Genomic DNA, 27,855 nt, shown 5'->3' with positions numbered 1-27,855 from the left:
AAAATTGACCGATTTTATTAACCATTGTCACGTCCTAGATGATGGAGGTCAAATGTTCACCTTTTCCCTGAAACACCCAGAACACAGTCCCCCGTATTGACCATATTCCCAAGCATCTCCATGCAGTCAGATTTTGTGCCACCAGGGCCACAATAATATACTCCCTCCCCATGGGTTACTGCAGCTAGTGTTGCCAGCACTGCCACTGCCTGGGTGGGGTCACCCCACTGGAATCCCCACCGGCTAGGTACAAGGTCATCAAGGTTCTCATTAGCAGCTTTGAGAATTTCCTTGTACAGTATGCCTTTAGATTGAAGGATTGTTCCTGTGACTGGCAGCCCTTCAGACATTTTGAGAAATAGATGTCTTACTGTGGTTAGTAAAGCAGAGACAACATTGTTCTTGAAATGCGGTGCCTGTTATCGAATCACAGCCTACTTCAACTTGCTTTAACACGCATTCGCAAAAAAAGCACTATCGTTGCACAAATGTACCTAACCACAAACAGCAATGCCTTTCTTAAATCAATACACAGAAGTACATTTTTTTAAACCTGCATATTTAGTTCAAAATAAATAAATTCATGTTAGCAGGCAATATTAACTAGGGAAATTGTGTCACTTCTCGTGTTCAGTGCACGCAGAGTCATGGTATATGCAACAGTTTGGGCCGCCTGGCTCGTTGCGAACTGTGAACTAATTTGCCAGAATTTTACATTATTATGACATAACATTGAAGGTTGTGCAATGTAACAGCAATATTTAGACTTAGGGATGCCACTTGTTAGATAAAATACGTAACGGTTCAGTATTTCACTGAAAGAATAAACATTTTGTTTTCTAAATTATAGTTTCCGGATTTGACCATATTAATGACCTAAGGCTCGTATTCCTGTGGGTTATTATGTTATAATTAAGTCTATGATTTGATAGAGCGGTCTGAGCGGTGGTAGGCAGCAGCAGGCTCGTAAGCATTCATTCAAACAGCACTTTACTGCGTTTGCCAGCAGCTCTTTATGAATTCAAGCCTACCAACTCCCGAGATTAGGGCGGCAATACAAAAGTGCCTATAAGAACATCCAATAGTCAAAGGTATATGAAATACAAATGGTATAGAGAGAAATAGTCGACGTGTCATAATTCCTATAACTACAACCTAAAACTTCTTACCTGGGAATATTGAAGACTCATGTTAAAAGGAACACCAGCTTTCATATGTTGTCATGTTCTGAGCAAGGAACTGAAACCGGTATCTTTTTTTGGTCCTATCGGAGTTGAAAAATCATAATCGGTCGACCTCTAGTATCAATGGAAAGAGCCGTCTTCATCTGAGACTCAGTGATATGATGTTGCCACTGGCCACAAGATGAACCTAGAATATTGCAGATGGGTGCAATGCAACACAAGTATATCTGTATCTGCGCACATGCACGCTTCATTGTACTGTAAAATGATAGCTGTAATCGCTGTAACAGCATCGCTGTTGCGGAGGTCGGTCTGATGCTGTGCTCAGTCTGGTGCTGTGGTCAGTCTGGTGCTGTGGTCTACTTCATGCATTGAAAACTTTATCTTTAATGTTGGTCTGGGAAACCCATCCAAGAGGATGTTTGTATCAGAACTTGTTCAGGACAACAACAAAAAAAGAGACATTATTTTTATTAAACAAATGGATAAAATTTTACTGGTAATTTAAATTAAATAAAAATTCATGAAGGTCGAAGAAGCTAAACTCAATAGTAAATTGTAGATCCAAGTTTTGTCTAAATGTTAAAACTACATATAAAATGTTGGATGGTAACAGAAGAAACAGTGTTGATCATCATCTGAACGGCTGATGGGTGGGGACAGGGGCGTGGCTATGGACAATATCTTCCAATAGAAATATTGGGTGAGTCTGTATGGTTGGTTGATTGGTACCAGGGGTCAGAGGTTCTGTCTGAAGGTCTCCTCCTCCCGATCTCAACAGAACTAGAAGATGAACAGTAAAGAAGGCCTTAGATGGGGACAGAGAAGGGACTGTGTATATATAGTTATATATAGAGTGTATATGTAGTTAAACACAACACCTACATTAAACAATGTGGTGAAACAGACAAAAGGGATTCGGTAAGTCTGTTTACAGCGTGCGTGTAGACGGTGTGTTACAGTATCAACGTACCTTCCATCTGTTTCCACAGTCATTACAGAAGACAAAGGTGGTCATGGGTTCATCAGCACTGCGGGTCTGCACCTGTAAGACCAACACACACAGGATTACTGTACACACTGACAACACTGTAGGGATGGAAGGCTTCACCAAACCCGCACAGGTTTGACATTTTGGCCTCCTGGTTTGGGTCCGGTACAGAAATAAAATGAAAAGCCAACAGTGTAGTTCATTTGAGTCTATTGAAGAAAATCCAAAGTGTGATTCCATAGATGATCATGAGTCATATAAGGCCTGATGACAGCACCATATAAGGTCTGATGAGACCACCATATACGGCCTGATGACAGCACCATATAAGGTCTGATGAGATCACCATATAAGGCCTGATGACATCAGGAGCAACAGTTTGGTGGAAACACCATTACTCATCCACAGCGGTCAAATAGAGAGCTATATGTGTACTCAATATGGAAACACGGCTCAGACATCGTATAGGACTATGCTCTGTGTGTTACAAAGAGACAAATATGTGCTCGTGTGACTGTCATTTAACCATAAAGGTGTCTGTAGCACCGTACCTCTCATTTCCCACTCCAGGGTCATGTGATTGGCAGTCACTGTTAAGTAGCTCTGTAGCCTGGAATCCAGCCATCTGTAGTAAGCGCTAAACATGGTGCATTGGCCAATTCATTGATAACTTCGGCCTGAGCTTGCTTATATAGTGTGGGTACTGCATGTTTGCTGAAACGTGTCTGAGGTCAAAGTTCATAAAGTGACTTGAGCACTTCAAATCAAATCAAGCTTTATTTGCCAAATATAACAAGTGTAGACCTTACCGTGAAATGCTGACTACAAGCCCTTAACCAACAGTGTAGACTTTACCGTGAAATGCTGACTACAAGCCCTTAACCAACAGTGTAATGCTGACTACAAGCCCTTAACCAACAGTGTAGACTTTACCGTGAAATGCTGACTACAAGCCCTTAACCAACAGTTTAGACTTTACCGTGAAATGCTGACTACAAGCCCTTAACCAACAGTGCAGACTTTACCGTGAAATGCTGACTACAAGCCCTTAACCAACAGTGTAGACTTTACCGTGAAATGCTGACTACAAGCCCTTAACCAACAGTGTAGACTTTACCGTGAAATGCTGACTACAAGCCCTTAACCAACAGTGTAGACTTTACCGTGAAATGCTGACTACAAGCCCTTAACCAACAGTGCAGACTTTACCGTGAAATGCTGACTACAAGCCCTTAACCAACAGTGCAGACTTTACCGTGAAATGCTGACTACAAGCCCTTAACCAACAGTGTAGACCTTACTGTGAAATGCTGACTACAAGCCCTTAACCAACAGTGTAGACTTTACCGTGAAATGCTGACTACAAGCCCTTAACCAACAGTGTAATGCTGACTACAAGCCCTTAACCAACAGTGTAGACTTTACCGTGAAATGCTGACTACAAGCCCTTAACCAACAGTGCAGTTCAAGAAGAAAATATTTACCAAGTAGACTAAAATAAAAAGTAATAATAAAAAGTAACACAATGAGAATAACAATAATGAGGCTATATACCGGGGGCATCGGTACCGAGTCAGTGTGCGGGGGTACAGGCTAGTTGAGGTAATCTGTACATGTAGGTGGGGGGGGGAGTGACAATGCATAGGTAACAAACAAACAGTGAGTAGCAGCAGTGTACAAAGGGGGAGGTCAATGTAAATGTCAATGTAAATTGTCCAGTGGCAATTTTTATGAACTGTTCAGCAGTCTAATGGCTTGGGGGTAGAAGCTGTGCGGTAGCAGAGAGAACAGTCTATGACTGGGATGACTTGAGTCTCTGACCAATTTTTGGGCTTTCCTCTGACACCGCCTAGTATATAGGTCCTGGATGGCAGGAAGCTTGGCCCCAGTGATGTCCTGGGCCATTCGCACTACCCTCTGTAGTGCCTTACAGTCAGATGCCGAGCAATTGCCGTACCAGGCGGTGAATGCAACCGGTCAGGATGCTCTCGATGATGCAGCTGTAGAACCTTTTGAGGATCTGGGGGCCCATGCCAAATCTTTTCAGTCTCCTGAGGGGGAAAAGATTTTGTCGTGCCCTCTTCACGACTCTCTTGGTGTGTTTGGACCATGATAGTTCGTTGGTGATGTGGACACCAAGGAACTTGAAACTCTCGACCCGCTCCACTACAGCCCTGTTGATGTTAATGGGGGCCTGTTCGACTCGCCTTTTCCTGTAGTCCACGATCAGCTCCTTTGTTTTGCTCACATTGAGGGAGAGGTTGTTGTCCTGGCATCACACGGCCAGTTCTCTCTGACCTCCTCCCTATAGGCTGTCTCATCGTTGATCAGGCCTACCACTGTTGTGTCGTCAGCAAACTTAATGATGGTGTTTGGCCACGCAGTCGTGGGTGAACAGGGAACACAGGAGGGGACTAAGTACACACACTTGAGGGGCCCCAGTGTTGAGGATCAACGTGGCAGACGTGTTGTTGCCTACCCTTACCACCTGGGGGCGGCCCGTCAGGAAGTCTGGGATCCAGTTGCAAAGGGAGGTGTTTAGTCCCAGAGTCCTTAGCCTAGTGATGAGCTTCGTGGGCACTATGGTGTTGAATGCTAAGCTGTAGTCGATAAACAGCATTCCCACATAGGTGTTCCTTTTGTCCAGGTGAGAAAGGGCGCTGTGGAGTGCGATTGAGTCACCTGTGGATCCGTCGGGGCGGTATGGGAATTGGAGTGGGTCTAGGGTGTCCAGGAGGATACAGCCTTTCAAAGCACTTCTTGGCTACCGACGTGGGGCGGTAATCATTTAGGCAGGTTACCTTTGCTTCCTTGGGCACAGGGACTATGGTGGTCTGCTTGAAACATATAGGTATTACAAACTCGGTCAGGGAGAGGTTGAAAATGTCATTGAAGACACTTGACAATTGGTCTGCGCATGCTTTGAGTACACGTCTTGGTATCCGCCGGGCCCAGCGGCTTTGTGAATGTTGACCTGTTTAACGATTTTGTTCACTTCTGCTACCGAGAGCGTTATCACACTGTCACCCAGAACAGCTGGTGCTCTCATGCATGTTTCAGTGTCGCTTGCCTTGAAGCGAGCATAAAAGTAATTTAGCTCGTCTGGTAGGCTCGCGTCACTGGGCAGCTCACGTCTGGGTTTCCCTTTGTAGTCCTTAATAATTTTCAAGTCCTGCCACATCTGATGAGCGTCAGAGCCAGTGAAGTAGGATTCAATCTTAATCCTGTATTGGCGCTTTGCTTGTTTGATGGTTCGTCTGAAGGCATAGCGGGATATGTATGTGCAGTCACTGTGGGGACGACGTCGTCAATGCACTTATTGATGAAGACGATGACTGAGGTGGTGTACTCCTCAATGCCATTGGATGAATCCTGGAACATATTCCAGTCTGTGCTAGCAAAACAGTCCTGTAGTGTAGCATCCGCATCATCTGACCACTTCGGTATTGATCGAGTCACTGATACTTCCTGCTTTATTTTTTTCTTGAAAGCAGATATCAGGAGGATCGAATTATGGTCAGATCTGCCAAATGGAGGGCGAGGGAGAGCTTTGTATGCATCTCTGTGTGTGGAGTAAAGGTGGTCTGCGATTTTTCCCCCCCTGGTTGCAGATAAACATTTGGTTAAACTGATTTAAGTTTGCCTGCATTAAAGTCCCCCGCCGCTTATGGGTGAGCATTTTCTTGTTGGCTTATAGCCTTATAGAGTTGGTTGAGTGTGGTCTTCGTGTCAGCGTCGTTTTGTGGTGATAGACGGCTACAAATAATACAGATGAGTACTCTCCTGGTAGATAGTGTGGTCTACAGCTTAACATGAGGTACTCCACCTCAGGCGAGCAATACCTCGAGACTTCTTTAATATTAGACATCACGCACCAGCTGTTATTGACAAAAGGACACACCACCACCCCTAGTCTTACCAGAGGTAGCATCTCTGTTCTGCCGGTGCATGGAAAATTTCGCCAGCTCAATACTGTCCGTTTCTTCATTCAGCCACGTCTTGGTGAAACATAAGATGTTACAGTTTCTATTGTCCCGTTGGTAGGACAATCTTAATAGCAGGTCATCCATTTTATTTTCTAACGATTGCACATTAGCAAGGAGAATGGAAGGCATTGGGAGTTTACTCGCTCGCCTACGGATTCTAAGAAGGATCCCCGATCTGCGTCCCCTTTTCCGGCGTCTTTTCTTCATGCAAAAGGCATGGATCTGGGCCTGTTCCAGTGAAAGCAGGATATCCTTCTCATCGGACTCGTTAAAGGAAAAAGTTTCTTCCAGTCCATGGTGAGTAATCTCTTCTATGTCCAGAAGGTTTTTCGGTCATAAGAGACGGTAGCAGCAACATTATGTACACAATAAATAAATAAAGTTACACAAAACAAATAACATGAGGTGGTGAAACCCTGCATCCTTCTCAACCACTGAGAATTGGCGCATATGCATGGCTATAATCGCATTTGTAATTTCTTTGGCCCGGTCAAAGAAATTCAAGCACCCCTTGTGAAGTGGTGCTTGAATGCAGAGGGGAGACTAATTTGTTTTTTTTTGCATTAAGTCTCGTTAAAGTGGAAGGAATACTGGGGTAAATGTATCAACATGGAGGTGTTGGCAGCTACATTGCCTATTCAAATCAAAGTTTATTTGTCACGTGCACCGGATACAACAGGTGTAGACATTACAGTGAAATGCTTACTTACAGGCAGGCCCTAACCAACAGCTCAATTTTTAAGTAAAAAAAGGTATTAGGGGAACAATAGATAAGGAAAAAAACAAACAGTAAAAAGACTGAATAATAACAGTAGAGGGGCTATATACAGTAGAGGGGCTAGATACAGTACAGAGGCTAGATACAGTACAGAGGCTAGATACAGTACAGAGGCTAGATACAGTACAGAGGCTAGATACAGTAGAGGCTAGATACAGTAGAGGCTAGATACAGTAGAGGCTAGATACAGTATACAGTACAGGCTAGATACAGTATACAGTACAGGCTAGATACAGTATACAGTACAGGCTAGATACAGTATACAGTACAGGCTAGATACAGTATACAGTACAGGCTAGATACAGTAGAGAGGCTATATACAGTATACAGTACAGGCTAGATACAGTAGAGAGGCTATATACAGTAGAGAGGCTATATACAGTATACAGTAGAGGCTAGATACAGTAGAGAGGCTAGATACAGTAGAGAGGCTATATACAGTATACAGTAGAGGCTAGATCCAGTAGAGGGGCTATATACAGTAGCGGGGCTACATACAGTAGCGGGGCTACATACAGTAGCGGGGCTACATACAGTACAGAGGCTATATACAGTAGCGATGCTATATACAGTAGAGAGGCTATATACAGGCAACGGTTAGTCAGGCTTATTGAGGTAGTATGTAAATGTAGATATGGTTAAAGTGACTATGCATATATGATGAACAGAGAGTAGCAGTAGCGTAAAAGAGGGGTTGGTGGGTGGTGGGACACAATGCAGATAGTCCGGGTAGCCAATGTGCGGGGGCACTGGTTGGTCGGGCCAATTGAGGTAGTATGTACATGAAGGTAAAGCTAAAGTGACTATGCATATATGGTAAACAGAGAGTAGCAGCAGTGTAAAGAGGGGTTGGGGGGGGGTGACACACACAATGCAAATATTTGCGCAGTGGCGACATATCCTCTGTCCATCTCCATTGTAATCTACTGGGAGATTTAAACGATGATGGAGAACCCTCCTAATTTATCGACCCCACCACTCACCATCAGACAGAACTAGTTCCTAGCTGCCCCTCACAAAAGGACAGTTTCAAATGCACCAATTAAGATTTGAATTTTGGCATGCACAACATGCAGATACGCGCTAGTTCTTTTAACGGAAAAGCCTGAAATGTTTTTCAGCTCCGATTTATTCAAGAAGCATACAACACAGCGTAGGCATGACCTATAGGCTTAGTGGTTTGTTTTCTTTTTTTATGTATTAATTTGGGTTCACAGTACGAACCGAACCAAGGTCCCTCTACCGAGTGGTTAGGTATGAACCCCTATGACAGGGGAGCAGCTAAACAGCTCCTCCAAAGAATCTTCTCTAATACAACCACAAGTATCTATTACTGTGAATCAATCATTATATAGTGGATGGTATATTACCTGAAGAGGTGTATTATATAGTGGATGGTATATTACCTGAAGAGGTGTATTATATAGTGGATGGTATACTACCTGAAGAGGTGTATTATATAGTGGATGGTATATTACCTGAAGAGGTGTATTATATAGTGGATGGTATACTACCTGAAGAGGTGTATTATATAGTGGATGGTATATTACCTGAGAGGTGCATTATGTAGTGGATGGTATATTACCTGAAGAGGTGTATTATATAGTCAAATCAAATTTATTTATATAGCCCTTCGTACATCAGCTGATATCTCAAAGTGCTGTACAGAAACCCAGCCTAAAACCCCAAACAGCAAGCAATGCAGGTGTAGAAGCACATTTGATTTGATTTGATTTAGTGGATGGTATATTACCTGAAGAGGTGTATTATATAGTGGATGGTATATTACCTGAAGAGGTGTATTATATAGTGGATGGTATATTACCTGAGAGGTGCATTATATAGTGGATGGTATATTACCTGAAGAGGTGTATTATATAGTGGATGGTATATTACCTGAAGAGGTGTATTATATAGTGGATGGTATATTACCTGAAGAGGTATATTATATAGTGGATGGTATATTACCTGAAGAGGTGTATTATATAGTGGATGGTATACTACCTGAGAGGTGTATTATATAGTGGATGGTATATTACCTGAAGAGGTGTATTATATAGTGGATGGTATATTACCTGAAGAGGTGTATTATATAGTGGATGGTATATTACCTGAAGAGGTATATTATATAGTGGATGGTATATTACCTGAAGAGGTATATTATATAGTGGATGGTATATTACCTGAGAGGTGTACTATATAGTGGATGGTATATTACCTGAAGAGGTGTATTATATAGTGGATGGTATATTACCTGAAGAGGTGTATTATATAGTGGATGGTATATTACCTGAAGAGGTATATTATATAGTGGATGGTATATTACCTGAAGAGGTGTATTATATAGTGGATGGTATATTACCTGAGAGGTGCATTATATAGTGGATGGTATATTACCTGAAGAGGTGTATTATATAGTGGATGGTATATTACCTGAAGAGGTGTATTATATAGTGGATGGTATATTACCTGAGAGGTGCATTATATAGTGGATGGTATATTACCTGAAGAGGTGTATTATATAGTGGATGGTATATTACCTGAAGAGGTGTATTATATAGTGGATGGTATATTACCTGAAGAGGTGTATTATATAGTGGATGGTATATTACCTGAAGAGGTATATTATATAGTGGATGGTATATTACCTGAAGAGGTGTATTATATAGTGGATGGTATATTACCTGAAGAGGTATATTATATAGTGGATGGTATATTACCTGAAGAGGTGTATTATATAGTGGATGGTATATTACCTGAGAGGAGGTATATTATATAGTGGATGGTATATTACCTGAAGAGGTGCATTATACAGTTGATGGTATATTACCTGAGAGGATTATTATATAGTGGATGGTATATTACCTGAGAGGAGGTGTATTATATAGTGGATGGTATATTACCTGAAGAGGTGTATTATATAGTGGATGGTATATTACCTGAGAGGTGTATTATATAGTGGATGGTATATTACCTGAAGAGGTATATTATATAGTGGATGGTATATTACCTGAGAGGTGCATTATATAGTGGATGGTATATTACCTGAAGAGGTATATTATACAGTTGATGGTATATTACCTGAGTGTAGGTGCACCTCTTCTTTTTGCACTTGCCGCAGGTGAACAGGTCAGTCTGGGTCCCCCCGGTCTGGGACACTTGGTGATCTCTAATGGCTTCTTTGGTCAGATTCTTCCTTATCAGCTTCAGCTCATCACTAGCCATTTCCTGTTAGGAGGAAGACATTAGGGTCAGGGGTTTGATGTCAGGTTCTTCCTCTGAGCTTCAGCTCATCACTAGCCATTTCCTGTTAGGAGGAAGACATTGGGGTTAGGGTCGGGGGTTAGAGGTCAGGTTCTTCCTATTGAGCTTCAGCTCGTCAATAGCCATTTCCTGTTAGCACAAAACACGTAAGATTAGTGGTAGGGGTTAGAGGTCAGGTTCTTCCTTATTTATTTATTCTTTATTTTACCTTCATTTAACTAGGCAAGTCGGTTAAAAACAAATTCTTATTTTCAATGACGGCCTAGGAAAAGTGGGCTAACTGACTTGTTCAGGGGAAGAACAAGAGTTTTACCTTGTCGGCTCGGGATTCAATCTAGCAACCTTTCGGTTACTAGTCCAACGCTCTACCTGCCGCCCCTTATCAGCTTCAACTCATCATTAGCAATCTCCTGTTAGCACAGAACACGTTAAGGTAGGGGTTAGGGGTACGGTACCTCAGCGGTCATCTTGGCCATGTAGTCTAACAGTAAGGGTTAGAGGTCAAGGGTTATGGTAGAGGTTAGATGTCAGGGTTAGGTAGCCTACCTGAGCGGTCATCTTGGCCATGCGGTCGGGGGAGACGTTCCCACAGAGAACACTCTTCCTGAGGTTGGGGTTCTTGATGTCCTTCAGGTTGGCGATGCGACTCCTGACACGGTTCTTATATTTGGGGTCAGTGTTCTTAAACTCACAGAAGATATATTCTTCAATCTGAGCTCCCAGTTCATCACAGTCAGCTCCTATAGCGATGTAGTCATCTGGAGAAGAGGAGAGAGAGATCAGGTGGTGTTATTATAGCCAGTTACCTCCAGCCTGTAGAGCCTGGGACAGTATCTTTAACCTTTTTGGGATAAGGGGCAGCATTTTCACTTTTGGAGGAAAAGCGTGCCCAGAATGAACTGCCTCCTACTCTGTCCCAGATGCTAATATATGCATACTATTATTAGTATTGGATAGAAAAAAACACTCTGAAGTTTCTAAAACTGTTTGAATGATGTCTGTGAGTATAACAGAACTTATGTAGCAGGCAAAACCCCGAGGACTAACCGTTCAGAATTATTTATTTTTTTAGGTCTCTGTCTGTTCAGTGAGTTCTCGTTAGCAAACGATATTTCTTAGGAACTGGTTTTCAGTTCCTACCGTTTCCACTGGATGTCACCACTCTTTGGAATGTGGTTGAGGTTATTCATTTGTGCAATGAAGAAGTAGGCCAACTAGGAACTGGGTAACACTGTTGAGAGTTGCGCAAGACGTGAAAAGTAGCATTGGTTTGTTGTCTTCCTGTTGTTGTCTTCCCCATCAAAGCTCACTGTTGTATCAATATGTTTTTACCATGACAGTTTACAATATAGTGTTACTCCAAGCAGTTCAGTCATCCCAACTTGCTCAATTTCCACATTATTTATTACAAGATTTAGTTGAGGTTTAGGGTTTAGTGAGTGTTTTGTTCCAAATATAATGCTTTTAGTTTTTGATATTTAGGACTAACTTATTCCTTGCCACCCACTCAAACTAACTACAGCTCTTTGTTGAGTGTTGCAGTCATTTCAGTCGCTGTAGTAGCTGACCTGTATAGTGTTGAGTCATCCGCACATATAGACACTCTGGCTTTACTCAAAATCAGTGGCATGTCGTTAGTAAAAATAGAAAAAAGGAAGGGGCCTAAACAGCTACTCTGGGGAATTCCTGATTCTATCTGGATTATATTTGAGAGGCTTCTATTAAGCCTTCCATTAAGCCTGTAGAGCATGGGACACGCTCTACAGTAGGGTGTTAGGTCTTACCTCCAGCCTGTAGCGCCTGGGACAGCATCTCGCGACACTTGATCCTGACGGAGTCGGAGGTGGAGGGGGCTTGGGGGAACGTGGAGATCAGGGAGATGGAGGGCATCACCTCAACAGGCTCATTCTTACAGCTGGAGTCATTGCTGTAGCAAACAACAACAACAGCCAGGTTATCAGGTGTCTTTAGCCAGGTTGGTGTAGCCATCTCGCTACCTCTTCTTGTAGTTCAGGACTGCCATGAAAAGGGAGACACCGTACTGGTGTGATAGTAGTGCAGTAATAGCAGTAGTAGTAGTAACTAGCTAAATCTCTTGCCGGGGTTCAGGAGTGCCCTGAGAGGGAGACACCTTACTGGAGAGGTAGTATAGTAGTGTAATAGCAGTCGTAGTGTAGTGTGTAGTAGTAGTATTAATAGTGTAGTAGCACTAGTACTAACAGTAGTAGTAGAGTAGTGTGTAGTAGTAGAGTAGTAGTAGTAGTGTAGTAGTTGTGTACTACTACTACTAACTAGGTACCTCTATTCCCGTGGACTGCCCTGAGAGGGATACACTGTGCAGGTGATGACTTGCCCTCCTGGATGGAGATCAAAGGTGCCGGCTAATCAAATGTTTCAGGCCATGTCGTAAATACCTTGCAGGAACTCTCTCTCCCTTGCCAGGAAGTATTGAGGGAACAGAACCCTTTTGTTATGAAGAGATTCTTCCCGCCAAAACGCCAACATCCAAAAGTGGATAATGAAACAATATTTCTAACAAAGAATGTGGGAAATGGTCGGGAGGGACTTAAAGAACAATCATGTCAGATCATTTATTGTTTTGTGATATCATTAAAGAAGTTCTAACGGAAACATTGTATCTAACAGCTTTCACAATGTATACGTCAGAGTTACATCTAAATGTTGTAATACTTAAATGATTAAATATGAAACTATTTGTGAGTAGATTAAATGTGATTTTAGCCTTCTAAATGAGAATTGATTTTCATGTAAAGTTTTACCCAGTCAGTCCCCACACCCACGTAAGCACAGACATTATGCCAAAAGGATGGAACGCCCCTTTTGCCAGAGTGCTTATAAAGGACTCCTCTCGACGAGTGAAGGTAAAGACTAGACATTCACAGTCTGCAGCTGTAATGTAAAGTAGTCTAGAACTCTGACAAAAGACACGAGGAAGATCTCCAAAGACCACCGCGTGTGTAACATCTGAAGGATCCAGTCTAAGAAACTCAACCCGAGACGAGAAACATTTCCCTCTCAACACCGTGCTGTACGTCTGATGTAACCATCCTAACAGGTGTGCAAAGGCAAATTTAGTTATTGCACACGCACACTTCACAGAGTAGGCTTTCCCTACCGGAAATATGCAAATACACAGTGCATTCGGAAAATATTCAGACCCCTTTTCCACATTTTGTTTCGTTACAGCCTTATTCTAAAATGGATTACATTTTTTTTAATATCCTCAATCTACACGCAATACCCAATAATTCAACGGCTCAGACACAAGAGGTATGTGGCAGGGTCTACAGTCAATCACGGACTACAGGAAGAAACCCAGCCCAGTCACGGACCAGGATGTCTTGCTCCCAGGCAGACTAAATAACTTTTTTGCCCGCTTTGAGGACAATACAGTGCCACTGACACGGCCTGCAACGGAAACATGCGGTCTCTCCTTCACTGCAGCCGAAGTGAGTAAGACATTTAAACGTGTTAACCCTCGCAAGGCTGCAGGCCCAGACGGCATCCCCAGCCGCGCCCTCAGAGCATGCGCAGACCAGCTGGCCGGTGTGTTTACGGACATATTCAATCAATCCCTATACTAGTCTGCTGTTCCCACATGCTTCAAGAGGGCCACCATTGTTCCTGTTCCCAAGAAAGCTAAGGTAACTGAGCTAAACGACTACCGCCCCGTAGCACTCACATCCGTCATCATGAAGTGCTTTGAGAGACTAGTCAAGGACCATATCACCTCCACCCTACCTGACACCCTTGACCCACTCCAATTTGCTTACCGCCCAAATAGGTCCACAGACGATGCAATCTCAACCACACTGCACACTGCCCTAACCCATCTGGACAAGAGGAATACCTATGTGAGAATGCTGTTCATCGACTACAGCTCGGCATTCAACACCATAGTACCCTCCAAGCTCGTCATCAAGCTCGAGACCCTGGGTCTCGACCCCGCCCTGTGCAACTGGGTACTGGACTTCCTGACGGGCCACCCCAGGTGGTGAGGGTAGGCAACAACATCTCCTCCACGCTGATCCTCAACACTGGGGCCCCACAAGGGTGCGTTCTGAGCCCTCTCCTGTACTCCCTGTTCACCCACGACTGCGTGGCCAAGCACGCCTCCAACTCAATCATCAAGTTTGCGGACGACACAACAGTGGTAGGCTTGATTACCAACAACGATGAGACGGCCTACAGGGAGGAGGTGAGGGCCCTCGGAGTGTGGTGTCAGGAAAATAACCTCACACTCAACGTCAACAAAACTAAGGAGATGATTGTGGACTTCAGGAAACAGCAGAGGGAACACCCCCATCCACATCGATGGAACAGTAGTGGAGAGGGTAGCAAGTTTTAAGTTCCTCGGCATACACATCACAAACAAACTGAATTGGTCCACTCACACAGACAGCATCGTGAGGAAGGCGCAGCAGCGCCTCTTCAACCTCAGGAGGCTGAAGAAATTCGGCTTGTCACCAAAAGCACTCACAAACTTCTACAGATGCACAATCGAGAGCATCCTGGCGGGCTGTATCACCGCCTGGTATGGCAACTGCACCGCCCTCAACCGTAAGGCTCTCCAGAGGGTAGTGAGGTCTGCACAACGCATCACCGGGGCAAACTACCTGCCCTCCAGGACACCTACACCACCCGATGCTACAGGAAGGCCATAAAGATCATCAAGGACATCAACCACCCGAGCCACTGCCTGTTCACCCCGCTGTCATCCAGAAGGCGAGGTCAGTACAGGTGCATCAAAGCTGGGACCGAGAGACTGAAAAACAGCTTCTATCTCAAGGCCATCAGACTGTTAAACAGCCACCACTAACATTGAGTGGCTACTGCCAACACACTGTCAATGACACTGACTCTACTCCAGCCACTTTAATCATGGGAATTGATGGGAAATGATGTAAATATATCACTAGCCACTTTAAACAATGCTACCTTATATAATGTTACTTACCCTACATTGTTCATCTCATATGCATACGTTGATACTGTACTCTATATCATCGACTGCATCCTTATGTAATACATGTATCACTAGCCACTTTAACTATGCCACTTGGTTTACATACTTATCTCATATGTATATACTGTACTCGATATCATCTACTGTATCTTGCCTATGCTGCTCTGTACCATCACTCATTCATATATCCTTATGTACATATTCTTTATCCCCTTACACTGTGTATAAGACAGTAGTTTTTCTTGGAATTGTTAGTTAGATTACTTGCTCGTTATTACTGCATTGTCGGAACTAGAAGCACAAGCATTTCGCTACACTCGCATTAACATCTGCTAACCATGTGTATGTGACAAATAAAATTTGATTTGATTTGATAAAGACAAACAAAACAGTTTTTATTTTTTTTAATTTTTTTACAAATGTTTATATAAAAAATAAACGATATATACCTTTATTTACATAAGTATTCAGACCCTTTTCAATGAGACTTGAAATTGAGCTCAGGTGCATCCTGTTTCCATTGATCATCCTTGAGATATTTTTACAACTTGGAGTCCACCTGTGGTAAATTCAATTGATTGGACATTATTTGGAAAGGCACACAACTGTCTATATAAGGTCCCACAGTTGACAGTGCATGTCAGAGCAAAAACCAAACCATGAAGTTGAAAGAATTAGAGCTCCAAGACAGGATTGTGTCGAGGCACAGATCTGTCAAAGGGTACCAAAACATTTCTGCAGCATTGAAGGTCCCCAAGAACACAGTTGGCCTCCATCATTCTTAAATGGAAGAGGTTTGGAACCACCAAAACTCTTCCTAGAACTGTCCGCACGGCCAAACTGAGAAATCGGGTGAGAAGGACCTTGGTCAGGGAGGTGACCGACAACCCGATGGTCCCTCTAACAGTGCTCCAGGGTTCCTCTGTGGAGATAGGAGAACCTTCCAGAAGGACAACCATCTCTGCAGTACTCCACCAATCAGGCCTTTATGGTAGTGGCAAGACTGAAGCCACTCCTCAGTAAAAAGGCACATGACAGCCCGCTTGGAGTTTACCAAGAGTCACCTAAAGGACTCTCAGACCATGAGAAACAAGATTCTCTGGTCTGATGAAACCAAGATAGAACTCTTTGGACTGAATGCTAAGCATCACGTTTGGAGGAAACCAGGCACCATCCCTACAGTGAAGCATGGTGGTGGCAGCATCATGCTGATGGGATGTTTTTCAGCTGCAGGGACTGGGAGACGAGGACTCTGGGAGTGTGGTGTCAGGAAAATAACCTCTCACTCAGCGTCAACAAAACAAAGGAGATGATCGTGCACTTCGGAAAACAGCAGAGGGAGCACTTATCCACATCGACGGGAGAGCAGTAGAGAAGGTGGAAAGTTAAGTTCCTCTGTGTATCACGGACAAACTGAAATGGTGAAGTGTGGTGAGGAGCAAGTGCCTCTTCAACCTCAGGAGGCTGAAAAAAATGTGGCTTGTCTACTAAAACACGGAAAAACTTTTACAGATACACAATTGAGAGCATCCTGTCGGGCTGCATCACCGCCTGGTACGACAACTGCACCACCCACAACTGCAGGGCTCTCCAGAGGGTGGTGCGGTTTGCACAACGCATCACCGGGGGCAAACTACCTGCCCTCCAGGACACCTACTAGCACAGAGAGGCTGCTGCCTTTATATACACAGATTTGAAATCATTGGCCACTTTAATAAATGGAACACTAGTCACTTTTAATGCCACTTTAATAATGTTTACATATCTTGCATTACTCATCTCGTATCTAAATACTGTATTCTAGCTTGTTGTCATAGCAGATAATATTCACATTTTTGGTGACACTTGGAAAAGTCCACAGACCAGTGGGTTTTTCCTCATAATCCTGGATTATCGGACCACCATTTTATTACATTTGCAATCGCATCAAATAATCAGCTCAGACCCCAACCAAGGAGCATCAAAAGTTGTGCTATAAATTCTCAGACAATCCAAAAATTCCTTGATGCCCTTCCAGACTCCCTCTGCCTAACCAAGGACATCAGAGGACAAAAATCAGTTAACCACCTAACTGAGGAACTCGATTTATCTTTGCGCAATACCCTAGATGCAGTTGCAACCCTAAAAACATGTCATAAAAACTAGCTCCCTGGTATACAGAAAATACCCGAGCTCTGAAGCAAGCTTCCAGAAAATTGGAACGGAAATGGCGCCACACCAAACTGGAAGTCTTCCGACTAGCTTGGAAAGACAGTACCGTTGCAGTATCGAAGAGGCCTTACTGCTGCTCCACCAAACTGGAAGTCTTCCGACTAGCTTGGAAAGACAGTACCGTTGCAGTATCGAAGAGCCCTCACTGCTGCTTGATCATCCTATTTTTCCAACTTAATTGAGGAAAATAAGAACAATCCGAAATTCCTTTTTGATACTGTCGCAAAGCTAACTAAAAAGCAGCATTCCCCAAGAGAGGATGGTTTCACTTCAGTAGTAATAAACTCATGAACTTCTTTTAGGATAACGTCATGATCATTAGAAAGCAAAATACGGACTCCTCTGTAAATCTGCGTATTCCTCCGAAGCTCAGTTGTCCTGAGTCTGCACAACTCTGCCAGGACCTAGGATCAAGAGAGACGCTCAAGTGTTTTAGTACTATATCTCTTGACACAATGATGAAAATAATCATGGCCTCTAAACCTTCAAGATGCATACTGGACCCTATTCCAACTAAACTACTGAAAGAGCTGCTTCCTGTGCTTGGCCATCCTATGTTGAACATAATAAACAGCTCTGTATCCACCGGATGTGTATCAAACTCACTAAAAGTGGCAGTAATAAAGCCTCTCTTGAAAAAGCCTAACCTTGACCCAGAAAATATTTAAAAAACTAAAAATGGGCCTTTATCGAATCTCCCATTCCTCTCAACAATTTTAGAAAAAGCTGTTGTGCAGCAACTCACTGCCTTCCTGAAGACAAACAATGTATATGAAATGCTTCTGTCTGGTTTCAGACCCCATCATAGCACTGAGACTGCACTTGTGAAGGTGGTAAATGACCTTTTAATGGCATCAGACCAAGGCTCTGCATCTGTCCTAGTGCTCCTAGACCATAGTGCTGCTTTTGATACCATCGATCACCACATTATTTTGGAGCGATTGGAAACCGAAATTGGTCTACACGGACAAGTTCTGGCCTGGTTTAGATCTTATCTGTCGGAAAGATTTCAATTTGTCTATGTGAATGGTTTGTCCTCTGACAAATCAACTGTAAATTGTTCCTCAAGGTTCCGTTTTAGGATCACTATTGTTCTCACTATATATTTTACCTCTTGGGGATGTCATTCGAAAACATAATGTTAACTTTCACTGCTATGGGGATGACACACAGCTGTAAATTTCAATGAAACACGGAGAAGCCCCAAAATTGCCCTCGCTGGAAGTCTGTGTTTCAGACATAAGGAAGTGGATGGCTGCAAACGGCTCTACTTTTAAACTCGGACAAAACAGAGATGCTTGTTCTAGGTCCCAAGAAACAAAGAGATCTTCTGTTGAATCTGACAATTAATCTTGATGGTTGTACAGTAGTCTCAAATAAAACTGTGAAGGACCGTGATCTCTCTTTTGACGAACATATCAAGACTGTTTCAAGGACAGCTTTTTTCATTTATGTAACATTGCTAAATTCTGAAATATTCTGTCTAAAAATGATGCAGAAGAATGAATCCATGCTTTTGTTACTTCTAGGTTAGACTACTGCAATACTCTACTTTCCGGCTACCCGGATAAAGCACTAAATAAACTACAGTTAGTGCTAAATATGGCTGCTAGAATCCTGACTTGAACCAAAAAATGTGATTATATTACTCCAGTGCTAGCCTCTCTACACTGGCTTACTGTTAAGGCAAGGGCTGATTTCAAGGTTTTACTGCTAACCTACAAAGCATTACATGGGCTTTACATGGGGTACATACCTACACGTACACTACGGTCACAAGACGCAGGCCTCCTAATTGTCCCTAGAATTTCTAAGCAAACAGCTAGAGGCGGGGCTGTCTCCAATAGAGCTCTATTTTTATGGAATGGTCTGCCTACTCATGTGAGAGATGTAGACTCAGTCTCAACCTCTTCAGTAGGTCCTATGATTGAGTGTACTCTGGCCCAGGGGTGCAAAGGTGAACAGCAAGGCACTGGAGCAACGAACTGTCCTTGCTGTCTCCGGCTGGCCAGCTCCCCTCTCCTCAATGGGATTTTCTGAGTCACTGGCTTCCTAGTGCTCTTCCATGTCGTCCCTAGGAGGGGTGCATCACTTGAATAGGTTGAGTCACTGACGTGATCTTCCTGTCCAGTTTTGCGCCCCCTCTGGCTCATGCGGTGGAGGAGATCTTCGTGGGCTATACTCAGCCTTGTCTCAGGGTAGTAAGTTGGTGGTCTGTTGATATCCCTCTAGTGGTGAGGGGGCTGTGCTTTGGCAAAGTAGGTTGGGTTGTACCCTGCCTGGGTGGCCCTGTCCGGGGGTATCGTCGGCCCACCCGACTCAGCCTCCAGTATCTATGCTGCAATAGTCTAGGGGCCGGAGTGTTAGGGTCAGTCTGTTATATCTGGTGTAATGCTCCTGTGTTATTTGGTGTCCTGTGTGAATATAAGTATGCTCCCTCTAATTCGCTCTCACTCCCTCCCCTCATGAAGGACCTGAGCCCTAGGTTCATGCCTCAGGACTACCTGGCCGGATGACTTCTGGCTGTCCCCAGTCCACCTGATTGTGCTGCTGCTCCACTCCCACTAGTCTCCAATTCCACATCCCAACCCTCAGCCCATCCCATCTATCTCTGCTGGCCACCCTTTGCGGATTTCTACACACCATATATATTTAAACTATGCTGCGATGTTTAACATCTAATTTAAATCTATCTAATCGAATAGTAACCACAGAGTGTGAACATAAGTTAAATACTTTTACAAAGAGTATTAGTGATTGACTGACCAGGTGCCTCCAGATCTCCCAACATTGCTGTTTCTAGGGACAACTTTAGATTAATGTTATGCTTTTTCAGCCATTCCTGAACCTGAGACCAGAAACAGGATACCTGAAGGCAATACCAGAACAAATGGTCTATTGATTCTGTATCCTCACAACAAAATCTGCAGAGCTACGATGATTTTATGCCCCAAATATTCAACATTTTGTTGGTGGCAAGAATTCCAAACAATAATGTTAGCTGAAAAGCACAAAGTCTTGAGTCATTTTATATATCAACTCACATACAACCTGTACCACGGAATCAGTACATCAAAAACTTCTTCCCAACTATTTTACAATCTGTATGGCACAGTTGTCAACATCCTGGTCCTCAAATTAAAACTGGTATACTTTACTATTTATGCTGTTGTGGTAATGCACAGCACATTTGAGTTCAGCCATAATATTTGTTGTAATATTTGTTCTATCTTTTCAGGGGGATGAAATTGAAATTGTAGCCAGCTCTGCAATGCTTGTTTAAAAAAATAGATATCTTGAAAAAGGTTTCATTTTCAATTAATCAAAATGAGAAATGGCAATCTACACAAAGGCCATTTTAAACAATTGATGAGCTTTTCTTAGTGATCTACTGGAGAACCATTTAGGGTTCATGTAAAACAATTGAATAAGTGAAGCTTTTAGAGAGGTTTAGTGTTTTTATATTTAATAATCTCAACCAACCCAATTCATATTCATTATATAGATAGGTACGCTTTATCTTGCCTGGTTTAGCATCCCAGACAAAGCGAAATATTTTTTGCTCATATGATTTGAAAAATGAATCAGGAGTAGGCAGCACCGTGAGTAAGCTGAGATATGACTAAGGAGTTAATCAGTGTAATTTTTCCATAAATAGACAGGTATTTATCTCTCTATGGTTGCAGGATCTTGTCTATTTTTACAAATATTCTATTGAAATTCGTTGTGGAGAGCTCATTTATATATTTTATGATATGACTACTAAGTATGTGTACTTCCTCCGTCAGCCTATTTTATAGGGAAACTGCATGGTAATGTAAAAGTTGTGTTTTTTAAAGATCCAATACGTAATATTGTACACTTATCATAATTAGGTTTTAGTCCAGAGAGTACAGAAAAGTTATCTAGAACTTCAATGAGACATTGCAGGGATCTAGCTTGCGGACTTAATATAAAACTTGAGTCATCGGCATACATGGACACCTTTGTTTTAAGCCTTGGATTTCTAATCCTCTAGTGTTATTTGATGTGATTTTAATTGCTAGCATTTCAATGGCCATAGCGAATAGATATGTTGACAGCAGACACCCTTGTTTAACTCCTCTTGACAATTAAAAACTCTGAGATGTAGCCGTTATTTACTATTTTACACCTGGGGTTGCTATACATTACTTTTACCCATTTTATAAAAGAGAAACAACAAAATTGAAAAAAAAAAAATCCAGGTATTTATAAATCAAATCTAGTCTTACTTTATCAAAGGCTTTTTCAAAATATGCTATAAATACCAGGCCTGTGTAATGTGTAGGATTAGCAGTAGTACTAGTAGTACAGTAGTAGTAGTGTTTGGAGTAGTTGTAGCTAGTTACTACTACTTCTACTATAGTACTACACCACTATACGTCTCTTCCTGAGAAAGGAAGACACTATACTGGTGACGTAGAAGTAGTAGAGTAGTGTGTGGTGTAGTAGTAGTAGTAACTAGCTATGTCTCTTCCTGTGGTTCAGGGCTGCCCTGAGAGGAAGACACTATACTGGTGACGTAGTAGTAGTAGTGTGTAGTAGTAGTGTGTAATAGTAGAGTAGTGTGTAATAGTAGAGTAGTGTGTAATATTAGTAGTAGCGTGTAGTATTAGTAGTAGGTGTGTTGTAGTATTAGTAGTAGTAGTAATAACAGCAGTAGTAGTAGTAGGTATGTTGTAGCAGTAGTAAGTAGTAGTAGTAACTAGCTACGTCTCTTCCTGTGGTTCAGGGCTGCCCTGAAAGGAACACTATACTGGTGACGTAGTAGAGTAGTGTGTAATAGTAGAGTAGTGTGAAATATTAGTAGTAGGTGTGTTGTAGTATTAGTAGTAGGTGTGTTGTAGTAACACCAGCAGCAGTAGTAGTAGTAGTAGTTGTAGGTATGTTGTAGCAGTAGTAAGTAGTAGTAGTAACTAGCTACGTCTCTTCCCATGGTTCAGGACTGCCCCTGGGTGGGAGACACCGTACTGAAGAGGTAGTGTAGTAGTAGAGTAGTGTGTAGTTGTAGTAACCATGTACCTCTCCTCCCGTGGTTCAGGACTGCCCTGGGAAGGAGACACCAGACTGGTGGGTGTTGACGGCTCTTTCCTCTTCTCCTCCAACGACTTGTCTCCACCCCCTGGCTCATCTGCCGTCCAATGAAAATACAGGATCTGACATTACACCTGGGGCTTATTCAGAGGGGTGTAACTTCACAGTGCATTCACTCATTTAGTACTGATCTACTAACCTAGGAGTTTCTTCCAGGACTTGATGAGGGCCTTGGCCAGAGAGGTGACCTCATCGTCTGTACTCTGCTTCCTGATGGCGTTCACAGACATCCCAATCCTGGTGGACTGGAGAGGAGAGACTTACATTAGGCTGCAGGAGAGACATGGGTTCAGTATAGAGGGAGAGAGATTAGAGTTCACCACTTCTAAACCCCAACACAAAGGGAAAGATACAGCCCTCAGCTCCCTGCATCTCTCCCTCCAGTACCTGCAGTAATTATAGCTCCATAGGTACAGCCCTCAGCTCCCTGCATCTCTCCCTCCAGTACCTGCTGTAATTATAGCTTCATAGGTACAGCCCTCAGCATCTCTCCCTCCAGTACCTGCTGTAATTATAGCTTCATAGGTACAGCCCTCAGCATCTCTCCCTCCAGTACCTGCAGTAATTATAGCTTCATAGGTACAGTCCTCAGCTCCCTGCAGTACCTGTAGTAATTATAACTTCATAGGTACAGCCCTCAGCTCCCTGCATCTCTCCCTCCAGTACCTGCAGTAATTATAGCTTCATAGGTACAGCCCTCAGCATCTCTCCCTCCAGTACCTGCAGTAAGTATAACTTCATAGGTACAGTCCTCAGCTCCCTGCAGTACGTGTAGTAATTATAACTTCATAGGTACAGCCCTCAGCTCCCTGCAGTACCTGTAGTAATTCTAGAGTCATAGGTACAGTCCTCAGCTCCCTGCAGTACCTGTAGTAATTCTAGAGTCATAGGTACAGCCCTCAGCTCCCTGCAGTACCTGTAGTAATTCTAGAGTCATAGGTACAGCCCTCAGCTCCCTGCAGTACCTGTAGTAATTCTAGAGTCATAGGTACAGTCCTCAGCTCCCTGCAGTACCTGTAGTAATTCTAGAGTCATAGGTACAGCCCTCAGCTCCCTGCAGTACCTGTAGTAATTCTAGAGTCATAGGTACAGCCCTCAGCTCCTTCAGAAGGTCCAGTGCCCCTACCTGCAACAACAAACTGAGGGTTAGTTTGAACACAGATATTCTAGTTTAGAATAGGTTGGTGCTGCAACAACATCATACTGGGGGTTAGGTAGAGGTAGGCAGGTTAGATACAAGGTAGGATGCATCAGGTTTGAGGATACAGTGCATTCGGAAAGTGTTCAGACCCCTTCACCTTTTCCACAATTTGTTATGTTCCAGCCTTATTCTAAAATGGAATACATAAAAACATTTCCTCATCAATCTACACACAACACCCCATAATGACAAAGCAAAAAAGGATCTTCAGAGTAGAATGGGAGAAACTCCCCACATACAGGTGTGCCAAGCTTGTAGCATCATACCCAAGAAGACTTGAGGCTGTAATTGCTGCCAAAGGTGGTTTAAAAATATATATAATAATATAACCTTTATTTAACTAGGCAAGTCAGTTAAGAACAAATTTGTATTTACAATGACTGCCTACCCCGGCCAAACCCTAACGACTCTGGGCCAATTGCCCGACGCCCTATGGGACTCCAAATCACGACCAGTTGTGATACAACCTGGAATCGAACCAGGGTCTGTAGTGACGCTTCTAGCACTGAGATGCAGTGGCTTAGACCGCTGCGCCACTGGGGAGCCAAAGAAACTTTTTTATTTTTATACACATTTGCAAAAATGTCTAAACATCTGTTTTTGTTGTCATCATGGGGTATTGACGAGAAAAACAAAACAATTTGATACATTTCAGAATAAGGCTATAACGTAAAAAACTGGAAAAAGTTAAGGGATTTGAATATTTTCCGAATGTACTGTATCTCCTTCTAGTCTTGTACTGCTGGTGAAAGGGATGTTATTATATTCAGATGTTTATTTATTTTAATTTCACCTTTACTTAACCAAGTAGGTCAGTTGAGAATAAGTTCTCATTTACAACTGTGACCTGGCCAAGATAAAGCAAAGCAGTGCGACACAAACAACAACACAGACTTACACATGGAACAAACAAAAGTATAGTCAATAACACAATATAAAAAAATCTATATAGTGTGTGCAAATGAGGTAAGATTAGGGAGGTAAGGCAATAAATAGGCCGTAGTGGCGAAATAATTACAATTTAGGAAATAAACACTGGAGTGATAGATGTGCAGAAGATGAATATGCAAGTACAGATACTGGGGTGCAAAGGAGCAAAAAATATAAACAAAATAAATAACCATATGTGGATGAGGTAGTTGGATGGGCTATTTACAGATGGGCTATGTACAGGTACAGTGGTCTGTAAGCTGCTCTGACAGCTGATGCTTAAAGTCAGTGAGGGAGATACGAGTCTCCAGCGTCTGTGACTCATGCAATTCATTCCAGTCATTGGCAGCAGAGAACTGGAAGGAAAGGCGGCCAAAAGGAGGAATTGGCTTTGGGGGTGACCAGTGAACTATACCTGCTGGAGCGCGTGCTACGGGTGCTGCTATGGTGACCAGTGAGCTGAGATATTACCTAGCAAAGATCTATAGATGACCTGGAGCCAGTGGGTTTGGCGACAAATATGAAGCGAGGGCCAGCCAACGAGAGCATACAGGTCGCAGCGGTGGGTAGTATATGGGGCTTTGGTGACAAAATGGATGGCACTGTGATAGACTGCATAAAATTCGCTGAGTAGTGTTGGAGGCTATTTTGTAAATGACATCGCCGATGTCAAGGATCAGTAGGATGGTCAGTTTTACCAGGGTATGTTAGGCAGCGTGAGTGGAGGAGGCTTTGCTGCGAAATAGGAAGGCGATTCTAGATTTAATTTTAGATTGGAGATGCTTAATATGAGTCTGGAAGGAGAGTTTAAATTCTAACCAGACACCTAGGTATTTGTAGTCGTCCACATATTCTAAGTCAGAACCGTCCAGAGTAGTGATGCTGGACGGGGGGGGGCAGGTGCAGGCAGCGATCGGTTGAGGAGCATGCATTTAGTTTTACTAGCATTTAAGAGCAGTTGGAGGCCACAGAAGGAGAGTTGTATGGCATTGAAGCTTGTCTGGAGGTTTGTTAACACAGTGTCCAAAGAAGGGCCAGATGTTTAACACAGTGTCCAAAGAAGGGCTAGATGTATACAGAATGGTGTAGTCTGTGTAGAGGTGGATCAGAGACTCACCAGCAGCAAGAGCTACATCATTGATGTATACAGAGAAAAGAGTCGGCCGAGAATTAAACCCTGTGGCACTCCCATAGAGACTGCCAGAGGTCCGGACAACAGGCCCTCCGATTTGACACACTGAACTCTATCAGAGAAGTAGTTGGTGAACCAGGCGAGGCAGCCATTTGAGAAACCAAGGCTCTTGAGTCGGAATGTGATAAGAATGAGGTGATTGACAAGAGTCGAAAGCCTTGGCCAGGTCGATGAATACAGCTGCACAGTATTGTCTTTTATCGATGGTGGTTATGATATCGTTTAGGACCTTGAGCATGGCAGAGGTGCACCCATGACCAGCTCGGAAACCAGATTGCATAGCTGAAAAGGCACGCTGGGATTCGAAATGGTCGGTGATCTGTTTGTTAACTTGGCTTTCGAAGACCTTAGAAAGGCAGGGTAGGATAGATATCGGTCTGTAGCAGTTTGGGTCTAGAGTGTCTCCCCCTTTGAAGAGGGGAATGACCGCAGCAGCTTTCCAATCTTTGGGGTTCTCAGACGATACAAAACAGGCTTGGTTGAACAGGCTAGTAATAGGGGTTGCAACAATTGTGGCGGATAATTTTAGAAAGAGGGACCAGATTGTCTAGCCCAGCTGATATGTAGGGGTCGTGATTTTGCAGCTCTTTTTCAGAACATCAGCTATCCGGATTTGGGTGAAGGAGAAATGGGGAGGCTTGGCCAAGTTGCTGTGGGGGGTGCAGAGCTGTTGACCGGGGCAGGGGTTTGTCAGGTGGAAAGCATGGCCAGCCATAGAAAAATGCTTATTGAAATTCTCAATTATTGTGGATTTATCGGGGGTGACAGTATTTCCTAGCCTCAGTGCAGTAGGAAGCTGGGAGGAGGTGCTCTTATTCTCCATGGACTTTACAGTGTCCCAGAACTTTTTGGAGTTTGTGCTACAGGATGCAAATTTATGTTTGAAAAAGCTAGCCTTTGCTTTCACAACTCCCTGTGTATATTGGTTCCTAACTTCCCTGAAAAGTTGCATATCGCAGGGGCTATTCGATGCTAATGCAGTACGCCACAGGATGTTTTTGTGCTGGTCAAGGGCATGGTACATGGTAGGTTCCATGATAATTTGGGTGAGGTTGAAGATATCTAGCTTAGATTGTAGGAGAGTCATATAGGAGAGTAATATTGCCAATTTCACATTCAAGGATGATAATGATTTCAATTTCTTGGTCAATAATTTCATTGTATTAGCCAAAAATTTTATACACAAATGCAGATTTTCTTAAGACTACCCCCTTATCATTAAGACTTAATAAACACAAACATTCCCTTAAAGTCATTGCTGCCTTTGAATCATACAACCTGACATGTGTATAATTGTATGTATACAAAACCTCTGTGAAGTATTTTATTTGTAGTCTTTTTTTTCTCCATTATTATTTGTTTATTTTTTCTTAAACCTGTGTGCTTCGTTACCTAATTTGCATTTTTATGTAGAATCCAAATGCGGTATATGTTTGTGCAATTTGGAAAGTTTGTTTTTGGTGTTATTTATTTCAGTTTCTTTAGTTCCGACTGGCACGTGAACGCGGCACCAATGACCTGCTATCTTAGCAACTACATAACTAGCTAACTGTTGTTAGCTTAGCTAGCTAGTTACTGGCTTAGTTAACTAGCTAGCTAACAGCACAATAACGTTTGACTACCATGCACCACTGAACTAACTAATGTTAAACGACTACGAAGAGCCTGTAAGACCAATATTTTTCGAAATGTGACATTCAACACCATAGGACGACAACTGCTATCTAGTTAGCTATGTGTGTCTACGTTTTCAACTCCATTTGCTAGTTAGCGTTAGCATGCTAACGCTATCACCAGACAAAATAATGGGAGCCAATCCATTCATGTCGGAACACCTCACCCCGCTTTTCTTCTGCGCCATTTTATCCATCTTCTTCGCAATTCTTATGATTTCCTCTTCTTCTTTTTTACCCATTGTGAATAATTTCCTCTAAAACGTTCAGATTGCAAAGAGAGGAAATCGCTGTCGACAAAGGGCACCGGGCGTTTGGCGGGTGGTCACTAGTTACCACAGCT

The 27,855-nt window shown here is 43.0% G+C and overlaps 1 protein-coding gene and 1 long non-coding RNA gene across 6 annotated transcripts; both read right to left on the bottom strand.

Moving 5' to 3' along the window:
• Positions 1–1,639: 1,639 nt before the first annotated feature.
• On the bottom strand, positions 1,640–27,855 carry tcea1 (transcription elongation factor A (SII), 1). 5 transcript variants are annotated; one of them, XM_024406050.2, is made up of 9 exons: positions 27,680–27,853; positions 23,580–23,642; positions 22,656–22,761; positions 22,445–22,553; positions 11,988–12,130; positions 10,750–10,961; positions 10,021–10,167; positions 2,158–2,229; positions 1,640–1,967 (listed from the first exon to the last, which is right to left on the bottom strand). In XM_024406050.2, the coding sequence occupies exons 1-9, from the start codon at positions 27,752–27,754 to the stop codon at positions 1,959–1,961; spliced, it is 936 nt and encodes a 311-aa protein (XP_024261818.1). In that variant the 5' UTR covers positions 27,755–27,853; the 3' UTR covers positions 1,640–1,958. The 5 variants fall into 5 exon arrangements, with proteins under 5 accessions (XP_024261818.1, XP_042164011.1, XP_042164010.1 ...); XM_042308077.1 differs by lacking the exons at positions 23,580–23,642; positions 27,680–27,853 and adding an exon at positions 23,384–23,432; XM_042308076.1 differs by lacking the exons at positions 23,580–23,642; positions 27,680–27,853 and adding an exon at positions 23,335–23,419.
• On the bottom strand, positions 8,381–10,014 carry LOC121841188. The gene is made up of 2 exons (XR_006080201.1): positions 8,693–10,014; positions 8,381–8,489 (listed from the first exon to the last, which is right to left on the bottom strand). It is a non-coding gene; the product is annotated as an uncharacterized LOC121841188 (long non-coding RNA).

The sequence above is a fragment of the Oncorhynchus tshawytscha genome, linkage group LG28, assembly GCF_018296145.1.
Source record: "Oncorhynchus tshawytscha isolate Ot180627B linkage group LG28, Otsh_v2.0, whole genome shotgun sequence".
NCBI classification, from domain to species: domain Eukaryota; kingdom Metazoa; phylum Chordata; class Actinopteri; order Salmoniformes; family Salmonidae; genus Oncorhynchus; species Oncorhynchus tshawytscha.
Note: the sequence above shows the minus strand (reverse complement) of the source record. Positions and strands in the feature narration are given on the sequence as shown.

Bases quoted from the DNA above. Each gene is read 5' to 3' on its own strand.
- tcea1 (XM_024406050.2), bottom strand. From the start codon at position 27,754: ATGGGTAAAAAAGAAGAAGAGGAAATCATAAGAATTGCGAAGAAGATG. The intron at 22,762-23,579 runs GTACTGCAGGGA...TCTCCTCTCCAG, and splicing joins TGACTCTAGAATTACTACAG to TCCACCAGGATTGGGATGTC. The intron at 22,554-22,655 runs GTTAGTAGATCA...ATTGGACGGCAG, and splicing joins GTCCTGGAAGAAACTCCTAG to ATGAGCCAGGGGGTGGAGAC.